Source organism: Procambarus clarkii, chromosome 16 (genome assembly GCF_040958095.1).
Source record: "Procambarus clarkii isolate CNS0578487 chromosome 16, FALCON_Pclarkii_2.0, whole genome shotgun sequence".
NCBI classification, from domain to species: domain Eukaryota; kingdom Metazoa; phylum Arthropoda; class Malacostraca; order Decapoda; family Cambaridae; genus Procambarus; species Procambarus clarkii.
The window spans coordinates 36,892,878-36,913,151 of NC_091165.1; the positions used below are offsets into that span (position 1 = coordinate 36,892,878).

Genomic DNA, 20,274 nt, shown 5'->3' on the forward strand with positions numbered 1-20,274 from the left:
GCAGATTTCAATCTCACCTGGTGTGGCTGTCAGCTGGTGTGGCTCCTAATGTTGTGTCACCCACGAGGTGTGGCCCACTTATTGGTGTTACCTACATAACAGTGTGGTCCACATAGGGGGGTGTGGCTCATGTGAAAAAAAAAATCATCCACAGCCTCATGTAAATATCTTATGGACTCCCCAGAGTGGACGGCCCTTCATGGGCGGCTCAGGTCGTCCACCTGACGAGTCCCAGCCCGCGATATATTAAAGCTGTGACTCAAATCTTATAGTATTGATTATAATTTAAGAAAGTTGCGTTAGTTAATGCTACGTCATTTATTAAAATCAATAAACATATTGGTGAATAATCACTGATTAAATTAAATTAATAAAGGAGTCGCCCTATTAGTGAACTGATCAACGAGACGCCATGACAGCCTAGCTACTTCCTCTCTTTTTCCAGTGTTTTTCTAAAATTAAAAAGCTTTAGAAAAATCTTTAGTTCTTTCAAAGTTAACCAGTGAAGTAAACAAACTTATTTTAATATGCCCCACAACGTGCTGTAAAGATTAACAAGAGATGCAGTGGATAGAGAACAGAAGCTTTTTCACCCATACAGGTTATAAACCCATGGAACCGCCTACCCGCTGAGGCAGTAAATGCCAAAACTCTGTTGGGCTTTAAAATAAAACTGGAAAAAATCACCAGGGGTCAATGAGAGGGCCTTTGACAAGCCGCCAGCTTCCTGCCCCCGTCGAGGCCACTGGTGTTGGTGGCTCCTCAGGTAAATTCAGGTTGCACCAGCTGAGCCTGACGCCATGTGTAACCAAAGAGCAGTAGTTGTGACAGTTACCAGGTGTAGTTGTGACAGTTACCAGGTGTAGTTGTCACAGTTACCAGGTGTAGTTGTCACAGTTACCAGGTGTAGTTGTCACAGTTACCAGGTGTAGTTGTCACAGTTACCAGGTGTAGTTGTGACAGTTACCAGGTGTAGTTGTCACAGTTACCAGGTGTAGTTGTGACAGTTACCAGGTGTAGTTGTGAGTAGTTACCAGGTGTAGTTGTCACAGTTACCAGGTGTAGTTGTCACAGTTACCAGGTGTAGTTGTGACAGTTACCAGGTGTAGTTGTCACAGTTACCAGGTGTAGTTGTGAGTAGTTACCAGGTGTAGTTGTCACAGTTACCAGGTGTAGTTGTCACAGTTACCAGGTGTAGTTGTGACAGTTACCAGGTGTAGGTGTGACAGTTACCAGGTGTAGTTGTCACAGTTACCAGGTGTAGTTGTCACAGTTACCAGGTGTAGTTGTCACAGTTACCAGGTGTAGTTGTCACAGTTACCAGGTGTAGTTGTCACAGTTACCAGGTGTAGTTGTGACAGTTACCAGGTGTAGTTGTGACAGTTACCAGGTGTAGTTGTGACAGTTACCAGGTGTAGTTGTGAGTAGTTACCAGGTGTAGTTGTCACAGTTACCAGGTGTAGTTGTCACAGTTACCAGGTGTAGTTGTGACAGTTACCAGGTGTAGTTGTCACAGTTACCAGGTGTAGTTGTGAGTAGTTACCAGGTGTAGTTGTCACAGTTACCAGGTGTAGTTGTCACAGTTACCAGGTGTAGTTGTCACAGTTACCAGGTGTAGTTGTGACAGTTACCAGGTGTAGTTGTGACAGTTACCAGGTGTAGTTGTGACAGTTACCAGGTGTAGTTGTGAGTAGTTACCAGGTGTAGTTGTCACAGTTACCAGGTGTAGTTGTCACAGTTACCAGGTGTAGTTGTGACAGTTACCAGGTGTAGTTGTCACAGTTACCAGGTGTAGTTGTGAGTAGTTACCAGGTGTAGTTGTCACAGTTACCAGGTGTAGTTGTCACAGTTACCAGGTGTAGTTGTGACAGTTACCAGGTGTAGTTGTGAGTAGTTACCAGGTGTAGTTGTCACAGTTACCAGGTGTAGTTGTCACAGTTACCAGGTGTAGTTGTGACAGTTACCAGGTGTAGTTGTCACAGTTACCAGGTGTAGTTGTGAGTAGTTACCAGGTGTAGTTGTCACAGTTACCAGGTGTAGTTGTCACAGTTACCAGGTGTAGTTGTCACAGTTACCAGGTGTAGTTGTCACAGTTACCAGGTGTAGTTGTGAGTAGTTACCAGGTGTAGTTGTCACAGTTACCAGGTGTAGTTGTCACAGTTACCAGGTGTAGTTGTCACAGTTACCAGGTGTAGTTGTGACAGTTACCAGGTGTAGTTGTCACAGTTACCAGGTGTAGTTGTCACAGTTACCAGGTGTAGTTGTGACAGTTACCAGGTGTAGTTGTGACAGTTACCAGGTGTAGTTGTCACAGTTACCAGGTGTAGTTGTCACAGTTACCAGGTGTAGTTGTCACAGTTACCAGGTGTAGTTGTGACAATTACCAGGTGTAGTTGTCACAGTTACCAGGTGTAGTTGTCACAGTTACCAGGTGTAGTTGTGACAGTTACCAGGTGTAGTTGTGACAATTACCAGGTGTAGTTGTCACAGTTACCAGGTGTAGTTGTCACAGCTACCAGGTGTAGTTGTGAGTAGTTACCAGGTGTAGGTGTGACAGTTACCAGGTGTAGTTGTCACAGTTACCAGGTGTAGTTGTGAGTAGTTACCAGGTGTAGGTGTGACAGTTACCAGGTGTAGGTGTGACAGTTACCAGGTGTAGGTGTGAGTAGTTACCAGGTGTAGGTGTGACAGTTACCAGGTGTAGGTGTGAGTAGTTACCAGGTGTAGTTGTGACAATTACCAGGTGTAGGTGTGACAGTTACCAGGTGTAGGTGTGAGTAGTTACCAGGTGTAGGTGTGACAGTTACCAGGTGTAGGTGTGAGTAGTTACCAGGTGTAGGTGTGACAGTTACCAGGTGTAGGTGTGACAGTTACCAGGTGTAGGTGTGAGTAGTTACCAGGTGTAGGTGTGAGTAGTTACCAGGTGTAGTTGTGACAGTTACCAGGTGTAGGTGTGAGTAGTTACCAGGTGTAGTTGTCACAGTTACCAGGTGTAGTTGTCACAGTTACCAGGTGTAGGTGTGACAGTTACCAGGTGTAGTTGTGACAGTTACCAGGTGTAGGTGTGACAGTTACCAGGTGTAGTTGTGACAGTTACCAGGTGTAGGTGTGAGTAGTTACCAGGTGTAGGTGTGACAGTTACCAGGTGTAGTTGTGACAGTTACCAGGTGTAGGTGTGACAGTTACCAGGTGTAGTTGTCACAGTTACCAGGTGTAGTTGTGACAGTTACCAGGTGTAGGTGTGAGTAGTTACCAGGTGTAGGTGTGACAGTTACCAGGTGTAGTTGTGAGTAGTTACCAGGTGTAGTTGTGACAGTTACCAGGTGTAGTTGTGACAGTTACCAGGTGTAGGTGTGAGTAGTTACCAGGTGTAGTTGTGACAGTTACCAGGTATAGTTGTGACAGTTACCAGGTGTAGGTGTGAGTAGTTACCAGGTGTAGGTGTGACAGTTACCAGGTGTAGTTGTCACAGTTACCAGGTGCAGTTGTCACAGTTACCAGGTGTAGTTGTGACAGTTACCAGGTGTAGTTGTGAGTAGTTACCAGGTGTAGTTGTGACAGTTACCAGGTGTAGTTGTGAGTAGTTACCAGGTGTAGTTGTGACAGTTACCAGGTGTAGTTGTGAGTAGTTACCAGGTGTAGTTGTGAGTAGTTACCAGGTGTAGTTGTGACAGTTACCAGGTGTAGTTGTGAGTAGTTACCAGGTGTAGTTGTGACAGTTACCAGGTGTAGTTGTGAGTAGTTACCAGGTGTAGTTTTGTCAGTTACCAGGTGTAGGTGTGACAGTTACCAGGTGTAGGTGTGACAGTAACCAGGTGTAGTTGTCACAGTTACCAGGTGTAGTTGTCACAGTTACCAGGTGTAGTTGTGACAGTTACCAGGTGTAGTTGTGACAGTTACCAGGTGTAGTAGTGACAGTTACCAGGTGTAGTTGTGACAGTTACCAGGTGTAGTTGTGACAGTTACCAGGTGTAGTTGTGAGTAGTTACCAGGTGTAGTTGTGACAGTTACCAGGTGTAGTTGTGACAGTTACCAGGTGTAGTTGACAAGTGTAGAAGTGTACAAAATGGCCCCCTAACAGCTCTTAAGGGTCACCTAACAGCTCTTAAGGGTCACCTAACAGCTCTTAAGGGCCACCTAACAGCTCTTAAGGGCCACCTAACAGCTCTTAGCGGCCACCTAACAGCTCTTAAGGGTCACCTAACAGCTCTTAAGGGCCACCTAACAGCTCTTAAGGGCCACCTAACAGCTCTTAAGGGTCACCTAACAGCTCTTAAGGGTCACCTAACAGCTCTTAAGGGTCACCTAACAGCTCTTAAGGGCCACCTAACAGCTCTTAAGGGCCACCTAACAGCTCTTAAGGGCCACCTAACAGCTCTTAAGGGCCACCTAACAGCTCTTAAGGGCCACCTAACAGCTCTTAAGGGCCACCTAACAGCTCTTAAGGGCCACCTAACAGCTCTTAAGGGCCACCTAACAGCTCTTAAGGGTCACCTAACAGCTCTTAAGGGCCACCTAACAGCTCTTAAGGGCCACCTAACAGCTCTTAAGGGTCACCTAACAGCTCTTAAGGGCCACCTAACAGCTCTTAAGGGCCACCTAACAAGGCCAGTCAACAACAGTGTGATGATTGGTCAAGACAAACACCACTTAACTGCAGCCAACTGGGTGTATCACTTAAAGTAACCAACAACCAATTTGATCACATAAAAAGAATGATTGAATTTGATCATAGAGAACTTCTAGGTAGCAGAATATTGCCCTTAAGACCTGGAGCAAATATGTCAGAAATGGCCTTGTGTGAAGGTGATCCACGGGCCAAATGGTCTTGTGTGAAGGTGATCCACGGGCCAAATGGTCTTGTGTGAAGATGATACACGGGCCAAATGGTCTTGTGTGAAGATGATACACGGGCCAAATGGTCTTGTGTGAAGGTGATACACGGGCTAAATGGTCCTGTATGAAGGTGATACACGGGCTAAATGGTCTTGTGTGAAGGTGATACACGGGCTAAATGGCCTTGTGTGAAGGTGATACACGGGCCAAATGGTCCTGTATGATGATGATACACGGGCTAAATGGTCTTGTATGAAGGTGATACACGGGCTAAATGGTCTTGTATGAAGATGATACACGGGCTAAATGGTCCTGTATGAAGATGATACACGGGCTAAATGGTCCTGTATGAAGATGATACACGGGCTAAATGGTCTTGTATGAATGTGATACACAGGCTAAATGGTCCTGTATGAAGATGATACACAGGCTAAATGGTCCTGTATGAAGATGATACACGGGCTAAATGGTCCTGTATGAAGATGATACACGGGCTAAATGGTCCTGTATGAAGATGATACACGGGCTAAATGGTCCTGTATGAAGGTGATACACAGGCTAAATGGTCCTGTATGAAGATGATACACGGGCTAAATGGTCCTGTATGAAGATGATACACGGGCTAAATGGTCTTGTATGAAGATGATACACGGGCTAAATGGTCTTGTATGAAGATGATACACGGGCTAAATGGTCCTGTATGAAGGTGATACACGGGCTAAATGGTCCTGTATGAAGATGATACACGGGCTAAATGGTCCTGTATGAAGGTGATACACGGGCTAAATGGTCCTGTATGAAGGTGATACATGGGCAAAATGGTCCTGTATGAAAGTGATACACGGGCTAAATGGTCCTGTATGAAGGTGATACATGGGCTAAATGGTCCTGTATGAAAGTGATACACGGGCTAAATGGTCCTGTATGAAGGTGATACACGGGCTAAATGGTCCTGTATGAAGATGATACACGGGCTAAATGGTCCTGTATGAAGGTGATACACGGGCTAAATGGTCCTGTATGAAGATGATACACGGGCTAAATGGTCCTGTATGAAGATGATACACAGGCCAAATTAGAACCATTAAGTATCGTGCTTGCTCATCACTAGACAATAAACACAATACCTCCATCCAATCTAGAACAACCAGAGGCTCTATTGCCGACGATTGACTCATCAACTTATGCTGGAATGGATGAAGAAAATGGTGATGCATTTTGGAGGTCCTCTGAAGACGAGGTGAATTCCAAGGCTTCCATCTCAAAGGTAACCAAACTGCCTGTGGGAGATACCTACATTAAGATTAATGTATATTTATGCAACCAGATGCCAAGCGGCTGCCTGTTCCTGATTGGAAACTTGTTGCTAAAGGCAGAATTTCTGATTATTTTTTCCTAGTTGGAAACGATTATTTTGAGATTAAATTTATTTATAGGATTAAGCTAATGGTGATATAAAGATGATTAAGTGTTACTTTGATATTGATTAAATTATTAGTTATAGAAGGTTTGTGAGGTCATGATGTCGACGTCGCATAGCTGACTAAGTGATCTGTTGTGGATGGACGCCACATATGGATGGCCTGGTCTTCACCTCCCAGGCTAGAGAGCTCTCGACCGCACCTCCGCTCGGTTACGCCACAGGGGAAGTTCTGGCGCTCACTTCCCGCCTCGAGCCGAGGGCGCCCGCCGACCCGCTCGCCCTGGGCGCCACGCCATTGGTCAATAATGTCACACCCCCGCTACTGACCAATCAGCAGATAGCTGGCGCGGCTCAAAGAATATATTGTAGCCCCGCCCCCTTGGGCGGCCAAGCACTCCTCTGAGGATCCCTCCGCCATCTTTTCCTAACAGAAAAAAGCCTAAAACCATTTTCAAAACCAACAACAATTATAATTGCCGTCAACCGACATCATCAGCTTCTCCTTAAATGTACAAAATATCTTCCTAATCATTAAAATTATATATAAATCAGAGTGACATGACTCTTATAAGAGGGAAACAGGTTAATATAGGGCTGAACTCCGTAACATTACATATATTAACATTTATATATTTCATGGTAGTGTAATGTACCACACTACCTTCAAAGCCTACTCAAAGGGGAGACCAAGAAGGTTATCGCTAATTTATCTCTCGAAGAGGATAATTATGACTTTGCAATCAAATCGTTGTAAGGCAATTATTCTAATAAAGACATTAGCATAGCAAATCTCTATTATCAATTAGTGGATCTGAATCCTCCTACTAACAGACCAGACAGCCTTCAAAGCTTTAGGCTAGAAGTGGTGTCATTGATCAAGGCGCTCAGTACCAATATTAAAGCGGTTACTTGAAGGCTGAGAATGGTCTCTCCAGATAGAGAACCAGAGGAAACACCCAAAGGATGTTTTAGCCAACAACTGTTCTCACTATTGAACCGTCATTCTCTCCCTTGAAGAGAATTTTGAGAGATTAAGAATGATGGTTATTAGACTCAAAAAACATAGCAGAATAAACCCAGCCACAGAAAACTTTCACCCGAGAATTCAATGAAGACTCGACAACCATCTCTCCCACTCCTGGGTGGGAGAGATGGGACATATTCACCTTCACAGGCCGTAGTCCCAACATCACCCATGGCCGTGAAACCAAAGAGTACTTCAAGCTGGCAGAAGGGTTTATTATGTCAATAAGAGCTCACTATCTATCAATGCTGCCTCCCAGTTGTTTCTGCCTCTTCCGACTTCGCAATCTCAACACCATCTAGTTCGTATCTTGTAACTCTATCATCACTACCCAGCCTCAAGCATCTGCTAGTCTTTTGACCATTTCAAAACTCTATTTAGATCGTCTTGAAGTGATAGAAAGTCTTTTTCCGTGTTTATTTTCCTACCGATTATTGTATCATCGGCAAATTTGCAAATGTTGCTACTCAAACCTGAATCTAAATCATTTATATATATATTATAAACAACAGAGGTCCCAGGACAGAGCTTTGAGGCGCTCCACTTACAACATTTTCCCACTCTGACTTAACCCCATTTATACTAACTCTTTGTTTCCTTTGGTATAGCCATGCCCTAATGCAGCTTAATATAGCACCCCCAATACCATGAACCTCTATCTTTCTAATCAGTCTTTCATGTGGCACTGTATCAAAAGGTTTGCTAAAGTCATGGTACACAACATCATAAACCTTACCACTATCAACTGCCTCAACTATGCTGGAATAAAATAATAGCAAATTTGTTAAACATGAACGGCCATTTGTAAAACCATGTTGTGAATCATTTATTAATTAATGTTTTTTAAGATGAAGACGAATGGTATTTACAATTATCGATTTGTTACGAATCTTACAAGGATTCTAACATTACTCTTGATGCTTATATACTTTATTGTCTTGTTCTATAATTAGTATAGTATCCAGTTGTATGATGATAGAATATTGTATGTTATATATTGTAGCATGCTGTAGTGTGCCTGAGTTGCATTATTTTGTATGAGGCTTTAGCAAGTTAATTCCTGTTGGTTTCTCCGTGTGGGGGGATGACCATATTTGGATGTGGCCAGTGTGGGAACTTGGTGTCAAGCGAGTGGTTATAGTTCAACCTTGATTAGTTCTTATTATTGTTTGCCAGTAAATTATATTGAGCAATGTAACAATACTATATACTCTTAAGATTAATAATGATTTGAATATTAGTACTACATTTTGTTAGTAGAATTTCCACAATAGTTTATGTGTATGTTCAGTTGATATTGTGGTAGGACGCCTGCCCTGGGAACCGACGCTTGGTCAGAGGCGTGGCAGCGTTGATCGAGAGGAGACATGTATTTAAGTTAAGTCAGTGGTTATTGTTATTTTAGCTAATACTCGGTTAATTCTCTGGTTAGATGATTGTGCAATTATCCCATTTAATAATTTATGTGCTGGTGATTATGGTCATTGCTCAATAAGGATTTTTATTTATATTTAATTGCATGCTAAAGAATATTTCTGGCTATTATCTGTACCATTTAATTGTTATGTTTGTCACTCTTAGCGTGTTATATTGTTTTCCCAATTTATGCAGTTTTTCCTTTCACCCCCCTAGACACCTGTTGGCAAGGCCGATATAATATATTGTGATCACTGCGGGAAAAGAACCGTAGTAAGTCTCAAGGGTTGTAACACGATTCAAGTAACTTTCCCGCACTAGACGTTAGGCTAATTGGCCGTTAGTTTGATAGATAGTTTCTCTCTTAAAATACCTATTGCACCTCTGCTTTTCAACGGGGTATTCTGCACATCCTGCCATACCTTCTGGTCTTATATGATATTATTTCTGTGTGCAGGTTTAGGACCAGCCCCTTTACTATTTTCCACATGTATATTATTATGTATCTCTCCCGCCTGCGCTGCCCAACCACTTGGGCTGGACGGTAGAGCGACGGTCTCGCTTCATACAGGTCGGCGTTCAATCCTCGACCGTCCAAGTGGTTGGGCACCATTCCTTACCCCTCCCCCCAGTCCCATCCCAAATCCTTATCCTGGTCCCTTCCAAGTGCTATATAGTCGTAATAGCTTGGTGCTTTCCCCTGATAATTCCCTTCCCTCCCTTCCGCCTGTGTTCAAGTGAATACAGATTTAGGCTCTTTAGTCGGTCCCAGTAGTTTAGATGTTATACAGAGTGGATTCTAGCAGTAAAGGATCTCTGCACGCTCTCCAGGTCAGCAATTTTTCCAGCTTTGAAAGGGGCTGTCATTGTGCAGCAGTACTCTACTCTAGAGAGCACTAGCGTCTTGAAGAGTATTATCATTGGTACAGCATCTCTGGTGTGAAAAGTTCTTGTTATCCAACCTGTCATTTTTCTTGCAGTTGTGACGGCTACTTTGTTGTGTTCTTTAAAGGTAAGATCTTCCGACATGAGTACACCCAAATCCTTTACATTGCTTTTTCGTTCTATGTTATGATTTGACTGCATTTTGTACGTGGTTTCCGTTGTAATAATTTATTTTTTCCATAGCGCATGAGCTCGATCTTATCTTCATTAAATACCATAATATTTTATGTAGTCCATTGAAAGACCTGATTTACATCTGATTGGAGGTTTACCGTGTCTTCTATGCTGCCTACTCTCATAAAAATCTTAGTGTCATCTGGAAAGGATGATACAGTACTATAGGGTGTGTCCTTGTCTATGTCCGATATGAGGATGAGAAAAAGTACTGGAGCAAGCACAGTACCCTGGGGGACTGTACTGGAGCAAGCACAGTACCCTGGGGGACTGTACTGGACCAAGCACAGTACCCTGGGGGACTGAGTTCTTCACGGTTGATGGACCCGATTTTATTTTGTTGACTATTACACATTGGGTTCTATTAGTCAGGAAATTGTAGATCCATCTGCCTATTTTTCAGGTAATTCCTTTCGCACGCATTTTGTGTGCAATAACACCATGGTCACATTTGTCGAAGGCTTTTGCGAAATCTGTGTAAATTACATCAGCGTTTTGTTTGTCTTCCATAGCATCTAATGCCATATCATAGTGGTCCAGCAACTGCGACAGGCAAGAGCGCCCTGTTCTGAACCCATGTTGTCCGGGGTTATGGAGATGCTGTGATTCCATGTATTTTTTGTGATCTTATTTCTTAGCATTCTTTAAACAAAACTATGACGTGTGATATTAGTGCTATTGGTGACATGAATGCTATATCTTTAGGTTATCTTAAGATGATTTCGGGGCTCAGCGTCCCCGCTGCCCGGTCCTCGAGCAGAGGTCCTTTTTGTTACACAACCCCAGGAAGCAGCCCGTAGCAGCTGTCTAACTCCTAGGCATCTATTTACTGCTAGGTAACAGGATCATCAGGGTGAAAAAAAACATTTTGCCCATTTGTCTCCTCCTCCACCCGTGGGATCGAACCCGGAACCTCATGACTACGAATCCGAAACGCTGTCCACTCAGCTGTCAGGCGCCTCCAATCATGTCACCTCTAACGATTCGTTTTTCTAGAGAATGTAAATTAGGCTTTTTTCAGGCCCTCTTCACAAAAGAACATAAGAACAAAGGCAACTGCAGAAATCCTATTGGTCCATACGAGGCAGCTCCTATTTATAACCACCCAATCTCACTTATATACATGTTCAACCCACGCTTGAAACAATCGAAAAACCTTCACATGGAAGGTTTCTACTGATATGCGGGATTAACTTTGTCATGCTACGGTGACCGCGTTCTAGTGAACTTATGCCGACTGTAAGTACGGCGACCAAAACTGAACTGCATAACGTAAATGGAACCAAACAAGAGCAAGATATAGCTGAAGAATAACACCAAGTGTTATATTGCTAACGCTTCGAGGAATAAATCCAACTGTTCTATTTGCTTTATTACGATTTGTGCAATAATATGTTGGTTTTAAGTTCTTACTAATCATAACTCCCAGATCCCTTTTCCAATCCGACTTCACAATCCCAGCACTATCCAGCTGACATCCTGGGAACATTATTATCTTTACCTTCCTCAAAACCTCACATTTGTCAGCATTATTCTAACCACTTCACTCCATCGTCCCAATTCCTCCTATGAAAGCCAAAAGTCTCCGTGGTGCAGTGGTAAGACACTCGCCTGGCGTTCCGCGAGCGCTTTGTCATGGGTTCGTATCCTGGCCGGGGAGGATTTACTGGGCGCAAATCCTTAACTGTAGCCTCTGTTTAACTCAACAGTAAAATGTGTACTTGGTTGTAACAACGATTCTTCACGGCAGGGGATCGTATTCCAAGGACCTGCCCGAAACGCTACGCGTACTAGTGGCTGTACAAGAATGTAACAACTCTTGTATACATCTAAAAAAAAAAAAAAAATCTCTACCTGGAAAGAATTTTCCCCCAGGAGGGGGAAACTCCCCCCCACCAGGAGGGGAAACTCCCCCCCACCAGGAGGGGAAACTCCCCCCCCCCCAGGAGGGGAAACTCCCCCCCAGGCTGAGATCCTAGAAAGTGGACGCAAATATCCGCCCATAAAGAGGAAGGGGCTATGATGTGGCAGCAATAAGGACGAGGTGCGGCCTCAGTGGAAGGCTTTACGACACTACCAACTTACACCTCGCACGGTCAGGGCTCCTCTGCTGCAATTATTATGGCTGAAAATAAATGCAATTTAGGTATGCGTTGATTTTATTTTAGGTTGTTGTTGTTGTTTAAGATCTGCTGCCTGGAACAAAAAGTTCCAAGTATCACGGGCCCGTAGCCCGTGATACCTGGAACCGTAGTGAGCCCGAAGTGAACTTTTTTTTTTTAGGTGAGGCGGAGAGAGACGTGAGAATGTGCTACTCAGTGTTCTCTAGGCAGGAAGATAGGAACATAAGAATGAAGATAAACTGCAGAAGGCCTATTGGCCCATACGAGGCAGCTCCTATTTATATCCATACAGTCTCATTCATATATATGTCTAACCTACGCTTGAAACAATCAAGGGATCCTACGTCTATTATGTTGCGCAGTAATCGGTTACACAAATCAAAAACCTTGTTACTAAACCAGTATTTACCCAGATCTTTCCGAAATCTAAACTTATCCAATTTATGCCCCATTATTTCGAGTTCTGTTTTGTGTTGATACTTTTAATACCCTATTAATATCCCCTTTGTTATGACCATTCATCCACACATACACTTCTATCATTTCACCCCTAATTCTTCGCCTTTCTAGAGAATGTAATTTAAGCTTTGTCAATCTTTATTCATATGACAGGTTTCTAATTTGGGGATTAACTTTGTCAACCTACACTGCACACGTTCTATTGAATTTATATCCATTCTATAGTACGGCGACCAAAACTGAACTGCATAATCTAAATGGGGCCTAACCAGAGCAAGATATAGCTGAAGAACCACACCAGGTGTCTTGTTACTAACGCTGCGATTAATAAATCCCAGTGTCCTATTTGCCTTATTACGAACATTTATGCATTGATTCTTTTGTTTTAAATTCTTACTAATCATAACTTCCAGATCCCTTTCGCAATCCGACTTTGCAATCTCAACACCATCTAGCTCGTATCTTGCAACTCTATGATCATTGCCTAGCCTCAGAACTTTACATTTATCAGCATTAAACTGCATCTGCCAATCTTTTGACCATTTCAAAACCCTATTTAGATCAACTTGACGTGATAGTGAGTCTTCTTCCGTGTTAATTTCCCTACCGATTTTTGTATCATCGGCAAATTTGCAGATGTTGCTACTCAAACCTGAATCTAAATCATTTATATATATTATAAACAACAGAGGTCCTAGGACAGAGCCTTGAGGCACTCCAGTAACAACATTATCCCACTCTGACTTAACCCCATTTATACTCTCTGTTTCCTTTGGAATAGCCATGCCCTAATCCAACTTAATATAGCAACCCCAATACCATGAACCTCTATTTTTTTTAATCAGTCTTTCATGTGGCACTGTATCAAAAGCTTTGCTAAAGTCATGGTACACAACATCACAATCCTTACCACTATCTACTGCCTCAACTATGCTGGAATAAAAAGATAGCAAATTTGTTAAACATGAACGGCCATTTGTAAAACCATGTTGCGACTTATTTATTAATTTATGTTTTTCAAGATGAAGACGAATTGTATTTGCAATTATCGATTCAAGTAACTTTCCCACAATTGACGTTAGGCTAATTGGTCGATAGTTTGACGCAAGTGATTTATCTCCTTTCTTAAAAATTGGTACCACATTAGCTACCTTCTATGACTCTGGCACTCTACCTGACTCTATTGATTTATTAAATATGGTAGACAGTGGCTCGTGAAGCTCCTCTTTGAATTCCTTAAGCACCCTGGCAAACACTTCATCCGGCCCTGGGGATTTGTTTGGTTTTAGTTTTACTATTTGTTTAATTACGTCCTGCTTGGTAACTGCTAAACTAGTCAACCTGTCCTTGTCTTCACCCACATAGACTTGTTCGGCTGAAGGCATAATGTTAAGTTCCTCTTTAGTAAATACAGATATAAAAAATTTATTAAAAATACTATACTCATCTCCTCGTCATTATCCGTTATCTGACCTGTCTCAGTTTTTAATGAACCTATCCTTTCCCTAGTCTTAGTACGATATAACTGAAAAAAACTTTAGGATTTGTCTTCGTTTGCCCTGCTATGCGAACTTTATAGTTTCTTTTTGCTTTCCTTATTTCATTTTTAACATTTCTAACCAGTTGCACGAATTCCTGTTCTAAACTGACTTCCCCATTCTTAATCCTTTTGTAGCACGCTCTCTTTTTGCCTATAAGGTTCTTCAGATCCTTTGTTATCCACTTTGGATCATTAGTATTCGATCTATTCAATTTATATGGTATACTACATTCCTGGGCTTTGCTTAGAATATTTTTAAATAAGTTATATTTTGAGTCCACATCGAAATCCCCTTTTACGTCACGTGTCGCTGGGTTCACTGGTAGACCACACCCCATACCCAAGACATTAAAATCTATTTGACCCAAAAAATTTCTTAGGCTATTGAAATCAGCTTTTCGAAAATCTGGCACTTTAACAGAATTTTCTCCTACAAATCTATTCCATTCTATGCTAAATCTGATTTCTTTATGATCACTGTTCCCTAGCTCACTCCCTATTTCGATGTCCTTAATTTGTGTTTCCCTGTTAGTTAACACTAAATCTAAAATATTATTTTCCCGCATTGGTTCCTTAATGTGTTGCGTAAGAAAGCAATCGTCAATTAATTCTAGAAAATCTTCTGCTTCATTATTCCCTGTTTTGTTCACCCAGTTTATTCCACTAAAATTAAAGTCACCCATGACATAAATACTGTTAGATCTAAATGCTCTAGATATTTCATTCCATAGATGCTTTGCTTCCATTCTGTCTAAATTTGGTGGCCTATATATAACTCCTATTATAATATTATTTGCTTTTTCGTTTAATTGTATCCAAATAGTTTCTGTGTGTGGCTCAGTTTTGATTCCCTCTTTGAGACTACATTTCAAATTGTCCCTAACATATATGGCTACTCCACCTCCTCGTCTAATATATCTATCTGTGTGAAATAGTTTAAATCCATTTATTTAATATTCAGCTAATAGTTCTCTATTTTCTACATTCATCCACGTTTCGGTAAGTGCAATAATATCTATTTTTTCTGTACAGACAAGAGCATTTAATTCGTTAATTTTATTTCTTAGACTTCTACTGTTAGTGTAATATATCCTAAGTGAATTGTTATTTTGCGGCCCTTCTCTTTCCCTGATCATTTTGCCAATTTGTTTCTCCAACAAACACGTACTTTTATTAACTCCTTCCTCCCTATCAATTCCCATACCACTATCTACTAACAGTTTAAACCCAAACAAACACCTCTAACCACTGGTTCCAACGAGTTCGCAACAGCAACAACCCCAGCCCTCGATAGATGCACCCCATCACGAGCATACATTTCACTTCTTCCATAGAAGTGTTCCCAGTTGTCTATGAAAGATATTGCATTTGATTTGCAATATTTTTCCAGCCGGCAATTGACACCAAGTGCCCTCGACAACAATTCATTTCCAACTCCCTTTCTTGGAAGAATGTCACATACGATCGGGATTCCTCCCTTGCTCCTAACTAATTCTATGGCTTTGTTAAATTTCTGTATCAGTTCCTCACTCCTAACACGTCCAACATCATTACCCCCTGCACTAATACAAATAATGGGTTTGTTCCCATTTCCCGTCATAATATCTTTCATGTTGTCAACAATATCACCAATTCCAGCTCCTGGATAGCAAACCCTTAACCTGTTCCCCCTATCTCTAGCAAAAACGTCCTGTCTAAGTACCTCACCTGGGAATCTCCCACAACCAAAATTCGTTTAGGCACCTCCTTAACTTTCCGAGCACTTTGAGGGGCCTGTGCTTCATTGCTCTTCGTTGACTTCCCCTTCGAGTGAACTGCAGCCTCACCACAGCACTCCTCTTCCAACACGGCAAATGAATTTGATGTCCTTAGGGCGTCTGTTGGCGGCCTTGTCAAGGTCTTCTTAAGACCCTTGTCCTTTACGACTTTCCACGATGAGGTCTTGTTAATATTGGTCTCCTCCTTCGTTTCTTCTCGATGTTTCAGCTATCGAACCTCCTTCCGTAGGGAATCCATCTCAGAGTTCCAACTAGATTCACCAATTCCTTCACTAATCCTTCCATTATTGCTATAATAGTGTTATGTCATTTGTCAGCAATAAACTGCATCTGACAATCTTTTGACCATTTCCATATCCTATTTTGATCGTCTTGAAGTAATAGTGAGTCTTTTTCCGTGTTTATTTCATCCCGATTTTTGTATGATCGGCAAATATGCAAATGTTGCTGCGCAAACCTGAATCTAAATCATTTATATATATTATGAATAACAGAGGTCCCAGAACAGAGCCTTGAGGCACTGCACATACAACATTTTCCCACTCTGATTTAATCCCATTTATACTAACTCTTTGTTTCCTTTGGAATAGCCATGCCCTAATCCATCTTAATATAGCACCCCACACTACCATGAGCCTCTATCTTTTTAATCAGTCTTTCATGTGGCACTGTATCAAAAGCTTTGCTAAAGTCAAGGAACACATCACAAATCTTATCACTATCAACTGCCTACAACTATCTATATAAATAAAAATATAAATGTTCGTTTGTTCAAAATGGCTAATCTCCGAAACTTCTTCACCGATTGCTTTGAAAATTTGACACAACGTTCCATTTGCTTACGAGTGTGCTTTTATATATACATATTATATAGATGTCACGTCTGTGACAGATAAAAGCTTGCATTTTATGAAAAACTGTGTTTTTCATGTGAAGGAAATCTCTGAAACTGCTTTACCGATTGCTTTGAAATTTTGACACAACGTTGCATTCGAATATGCGCGTGTTCTTATATACCTACTATGTACATGCCACACATGTGACCGGTAAAAATATGCTTTTTTTGAAAAACAACGCCACATGTTGGACGTAAGAGCAACACATGCAATACTAAATATGTTACAATTCCCTTTCAATGTTTCCAATTGCATTGATAAATAGAATTTTCATAGATTTCGATTTATTTTCATTTTGATTTCATTATTTTGTGTGACATTGCATTGGAATTGAGCTGTGTTGTTTACCATACCATTCATTTTGTGAGTATAGTTTATTTTTTTTCATTGTTTTTCATTTCGTTTTTTAACTGTTCTTCTTAATTTTCAGTGATGGGAACATCAGATCATTAGATGTTTCTTTCCATTTTTTTCTGATGGATGTAGGGGGGAGGACGAAGGGATGGGGAAGTGGGGAATGGTGGGGAAGATGAAGGGACGGGGTAGAGGAGGATGGTGGGGAGGACGAGGAGGACGGGGGAGCGGGGAATGGTTGGGAGGACCAGGGGACAGGGGGGACAGGAGAGGGTTACTGTAACTCAGCAACGTGCATGCATTGCTGAGCCACAGCAATGTGTGGCTAGATACTGCTAGTGCTGGAATTAAATGATAGCAAGTTTGTTAAACATGAACGGCCATTTGTAAAACCATGTTGTGAATCATTTATTAATTTATGTTTTTCAAGATATAGACGAATGGTATTTCCAATTATCGACTCAAGTAACTTTCCCACAATAGACGTTAAGCTAATTGTCCGATACAATGAAGCAAGTGATCTATCTCCTTTCTTAAAAATTGGTAACACATTTGTAACCTTCCACGACTCTGGCACTTTGCCTGATTCTAATGATTTATTAAATATGGTAGACAGTGGCTCGCAAAGCTCCTCTTTGCATTCCTTAAGCACCCTGGCAAAGACTTCACCCACCTTGGGGATTTGATTGGCTTCAGTTTCACTATTTGTTTAATAACATCCTCCCTGGTAACTACTAAACTTGTCAACATATCCTCTTAACCACTCACATAGACTTGTTCGGCTGAAGGCATAATATTAAGTTCCTCATTAATAAATACGGAGATAAAATATTGATTAAAAATACTACTCATCTCTTCGTCGTTATCAGTTATCTGACCTTTCGCAGTTTTTAATGGGCCTATCCTTTCCCTAAACTTTGTTAGATATAACTGAAAAAAGACTTTAGAATTTGTCTTTGCTTGCCTTTGTATGTGAACTTCATAGCTTATTTTTGCCCTCCTTATCTCTTTTTTTAATGTTTCTAACCAGTTGGACGAATTCTTGTCCTGAACTGACTTACCCTTTCCTAATCCTTTCGTAACAAGCTCTTTTTTTTTTGCCTATAAGGTTCTTCAGATCCTTTGTTATCCATTTTGGGTCATTATTATTCGATCTATTACATTTTTATGGTATACTACGTTCCTGTGCTTTGCTTAGAATATTTTAAATAAGTTATTTTAAAAATCCACATCCAAATCCCTTTTTATATCACCCATCACTGAGTTCACGTCTTGCTCCAAGACCGAACCCCCCCCCATGCCGAAGACTTTCCAATCTATTTCACACAAAAAATTCTTAGGCTATTAAAATCAGCTTTTCGAAACTCAGACACTTTAACAGAATTTTTTCCTACAGGTCTATTCCATTCTATGCTAAATCAGATTTCTTTGTGATCACTGTTCCCTAGCTCACTCCCTATTTCGATGTCATTAATCTGTGTTTCCCTGTTAGTTAACACTAAATCTAAAATATTATTTCCCCGCGTTGGTTCCTTAATGTGTTGCGTAAGAAAGCAATCGTCAATTAATTATAGAAAATTTTCTGCTTCATTATTCCCTGTTCTGTTAAACCAGTTTATTCCACTAAAATTAAAGTCACCCATGACATAAATACTTCTTGACCTAGATGCTCTAGATATTTCATCCCGTAGATGCTTTGCGTCTATCCTGGCTAAGTTTGGTGGCCTGTATATAACTCCTTTTATAAGGTTTTTAGCTTTTTCGTTTAATTGTATCCAAATAGTTTATGTGTGTGGCTCAGTTTTGATTCCCTCTTTGAGACTATATTTCAAAATGTCCCTAACATATATGGCTACTCCCCCTCCTCGTCTAATATATCTATCTGAGTGAAATAGTTTAAATCCGTTTATTTGATATTCAGCTAATAGTTCTCTATTTTGTAACACCACTATATAATATAAACTAAATAAATAACGTATGTAACACTACTACTTATCCTGAGTAACACTTCCTATCGGTTGCACTTGGTAACACTGTTATTGAACACTGTAATATGAGCTGACATATGTTGGTTACACCGGAACCAAAAGATACACTGCCAACAAGGAAATGCTACACAGGATTAAAAAACGCTGCCACCATCTGCCTTGACCATTGAGACTATATCAAGCAACGAGGCAAGAAACATTGCTTGACTTGGAGAGTACTTTCTATAACTGTCATTAATTATGAGACGTTTGTCAGCCCACTATATCCAAAAGGCTAAGAGGATTCAACAATTGACACAGACGGGAAATTTAACATGAGTTTATTGAGAACAAAATTATGCTAATCACCACTTATAAATCTTACTCTAACACTGGCCAAGAGTTAAGAAATTTAGACATGAAACCTCAGAGATCACACACATTACCTTAAGACCTCTGTCTCTCCATCCAGTGGATTCACTCTGTCTATCCCTGGCTGTGAGATGTTCTTCACAGACCCACTCTCGACCCTGGTGTCCCGCACTCTCTCTAAACTAAGTCTCTACAGAACCTCTATATACAACCCCAAAAGGGGAGGAGGGGGAGATTTGCTGTTGCTACCTACACCAAAAATGCAAGGGGGTCGGGCTACACGTGTACAAACACTCAAGAATTTTCATTAAGCTTGTTTGACATTCACCATACACTGTTCAAGAGAGGAATTATTTATTACATGTGTGACTGACCTTTGACCTGGCTAAAAAGGGGGAGATCCATGGATGTTTACACATAAGAATCTGGGGTCTAATTCCATTGCAATGTTTGACCAGAGTATCATGTGTGACGATAATCTCTTTCAAGAGAGATTGAGCCTGCTCTTCCCTACCTAAAGTTACATTTATTCTTCAAGTATAAGATGCTCCATTCAAGATACGTCCACCAGTAGCACAAAACGTTTTGACCAGGAGGCAAAACGTACCTTAAACCCCCAACTCCACACTCCCTCCACGCTGGCTCATCATCAACCAGCCAACTACCCATCCCAGCCTGCCTGCTCCTGATTGGTGACTCGCCGACTGCACACCTGCACACTGCACCTTAGCGCCATCTACCTGAGTCGATGTCTGAGCTTGAACCAGCCATCAACTTCAGAATATTCTTTGTGCTCTAAGAGTTGACATCTCTCTCTGGCATACTAAGCTCTCTGGCTCAGTATACTAAGGGAGGTCTCAGCCATAGCCAATATTCTCAGCACCATTATTACTATTTTATCTATTGTGTTTTTGCATTTATCTTTGTTCTTTAATTGCACTATTCATTGCCATGGGACTTGTCTTTA

At 41.3% G+C, this 20,274-nt stretch overlaps 1 protein-coding gene across 1 annotated transcript in view; it reads right to left on the bottom strand.

Moving 5' to 3' along the window:
• Positions 1 to 6,677, bottom strand: part of LOC123760190 (autotransporter adhesin BpaC-like) — a 92,767-nt gene extending 86,090 nt beyond the window's left edge. The window contains exon 1 of the mRNA XM_069325647.1: positions 6,587 to 6,677. Within this exon, the coding sequence (XP_069181748.1) occupies positions 6,587 to 6,677 (91 nt within the window). The remainder of the gene's footprint in view (positions 1 to 6,586) is intronic.
• Between the last annotated feature and the right edge of the window lie 13,597 nt (positions 6,678 to 20,274).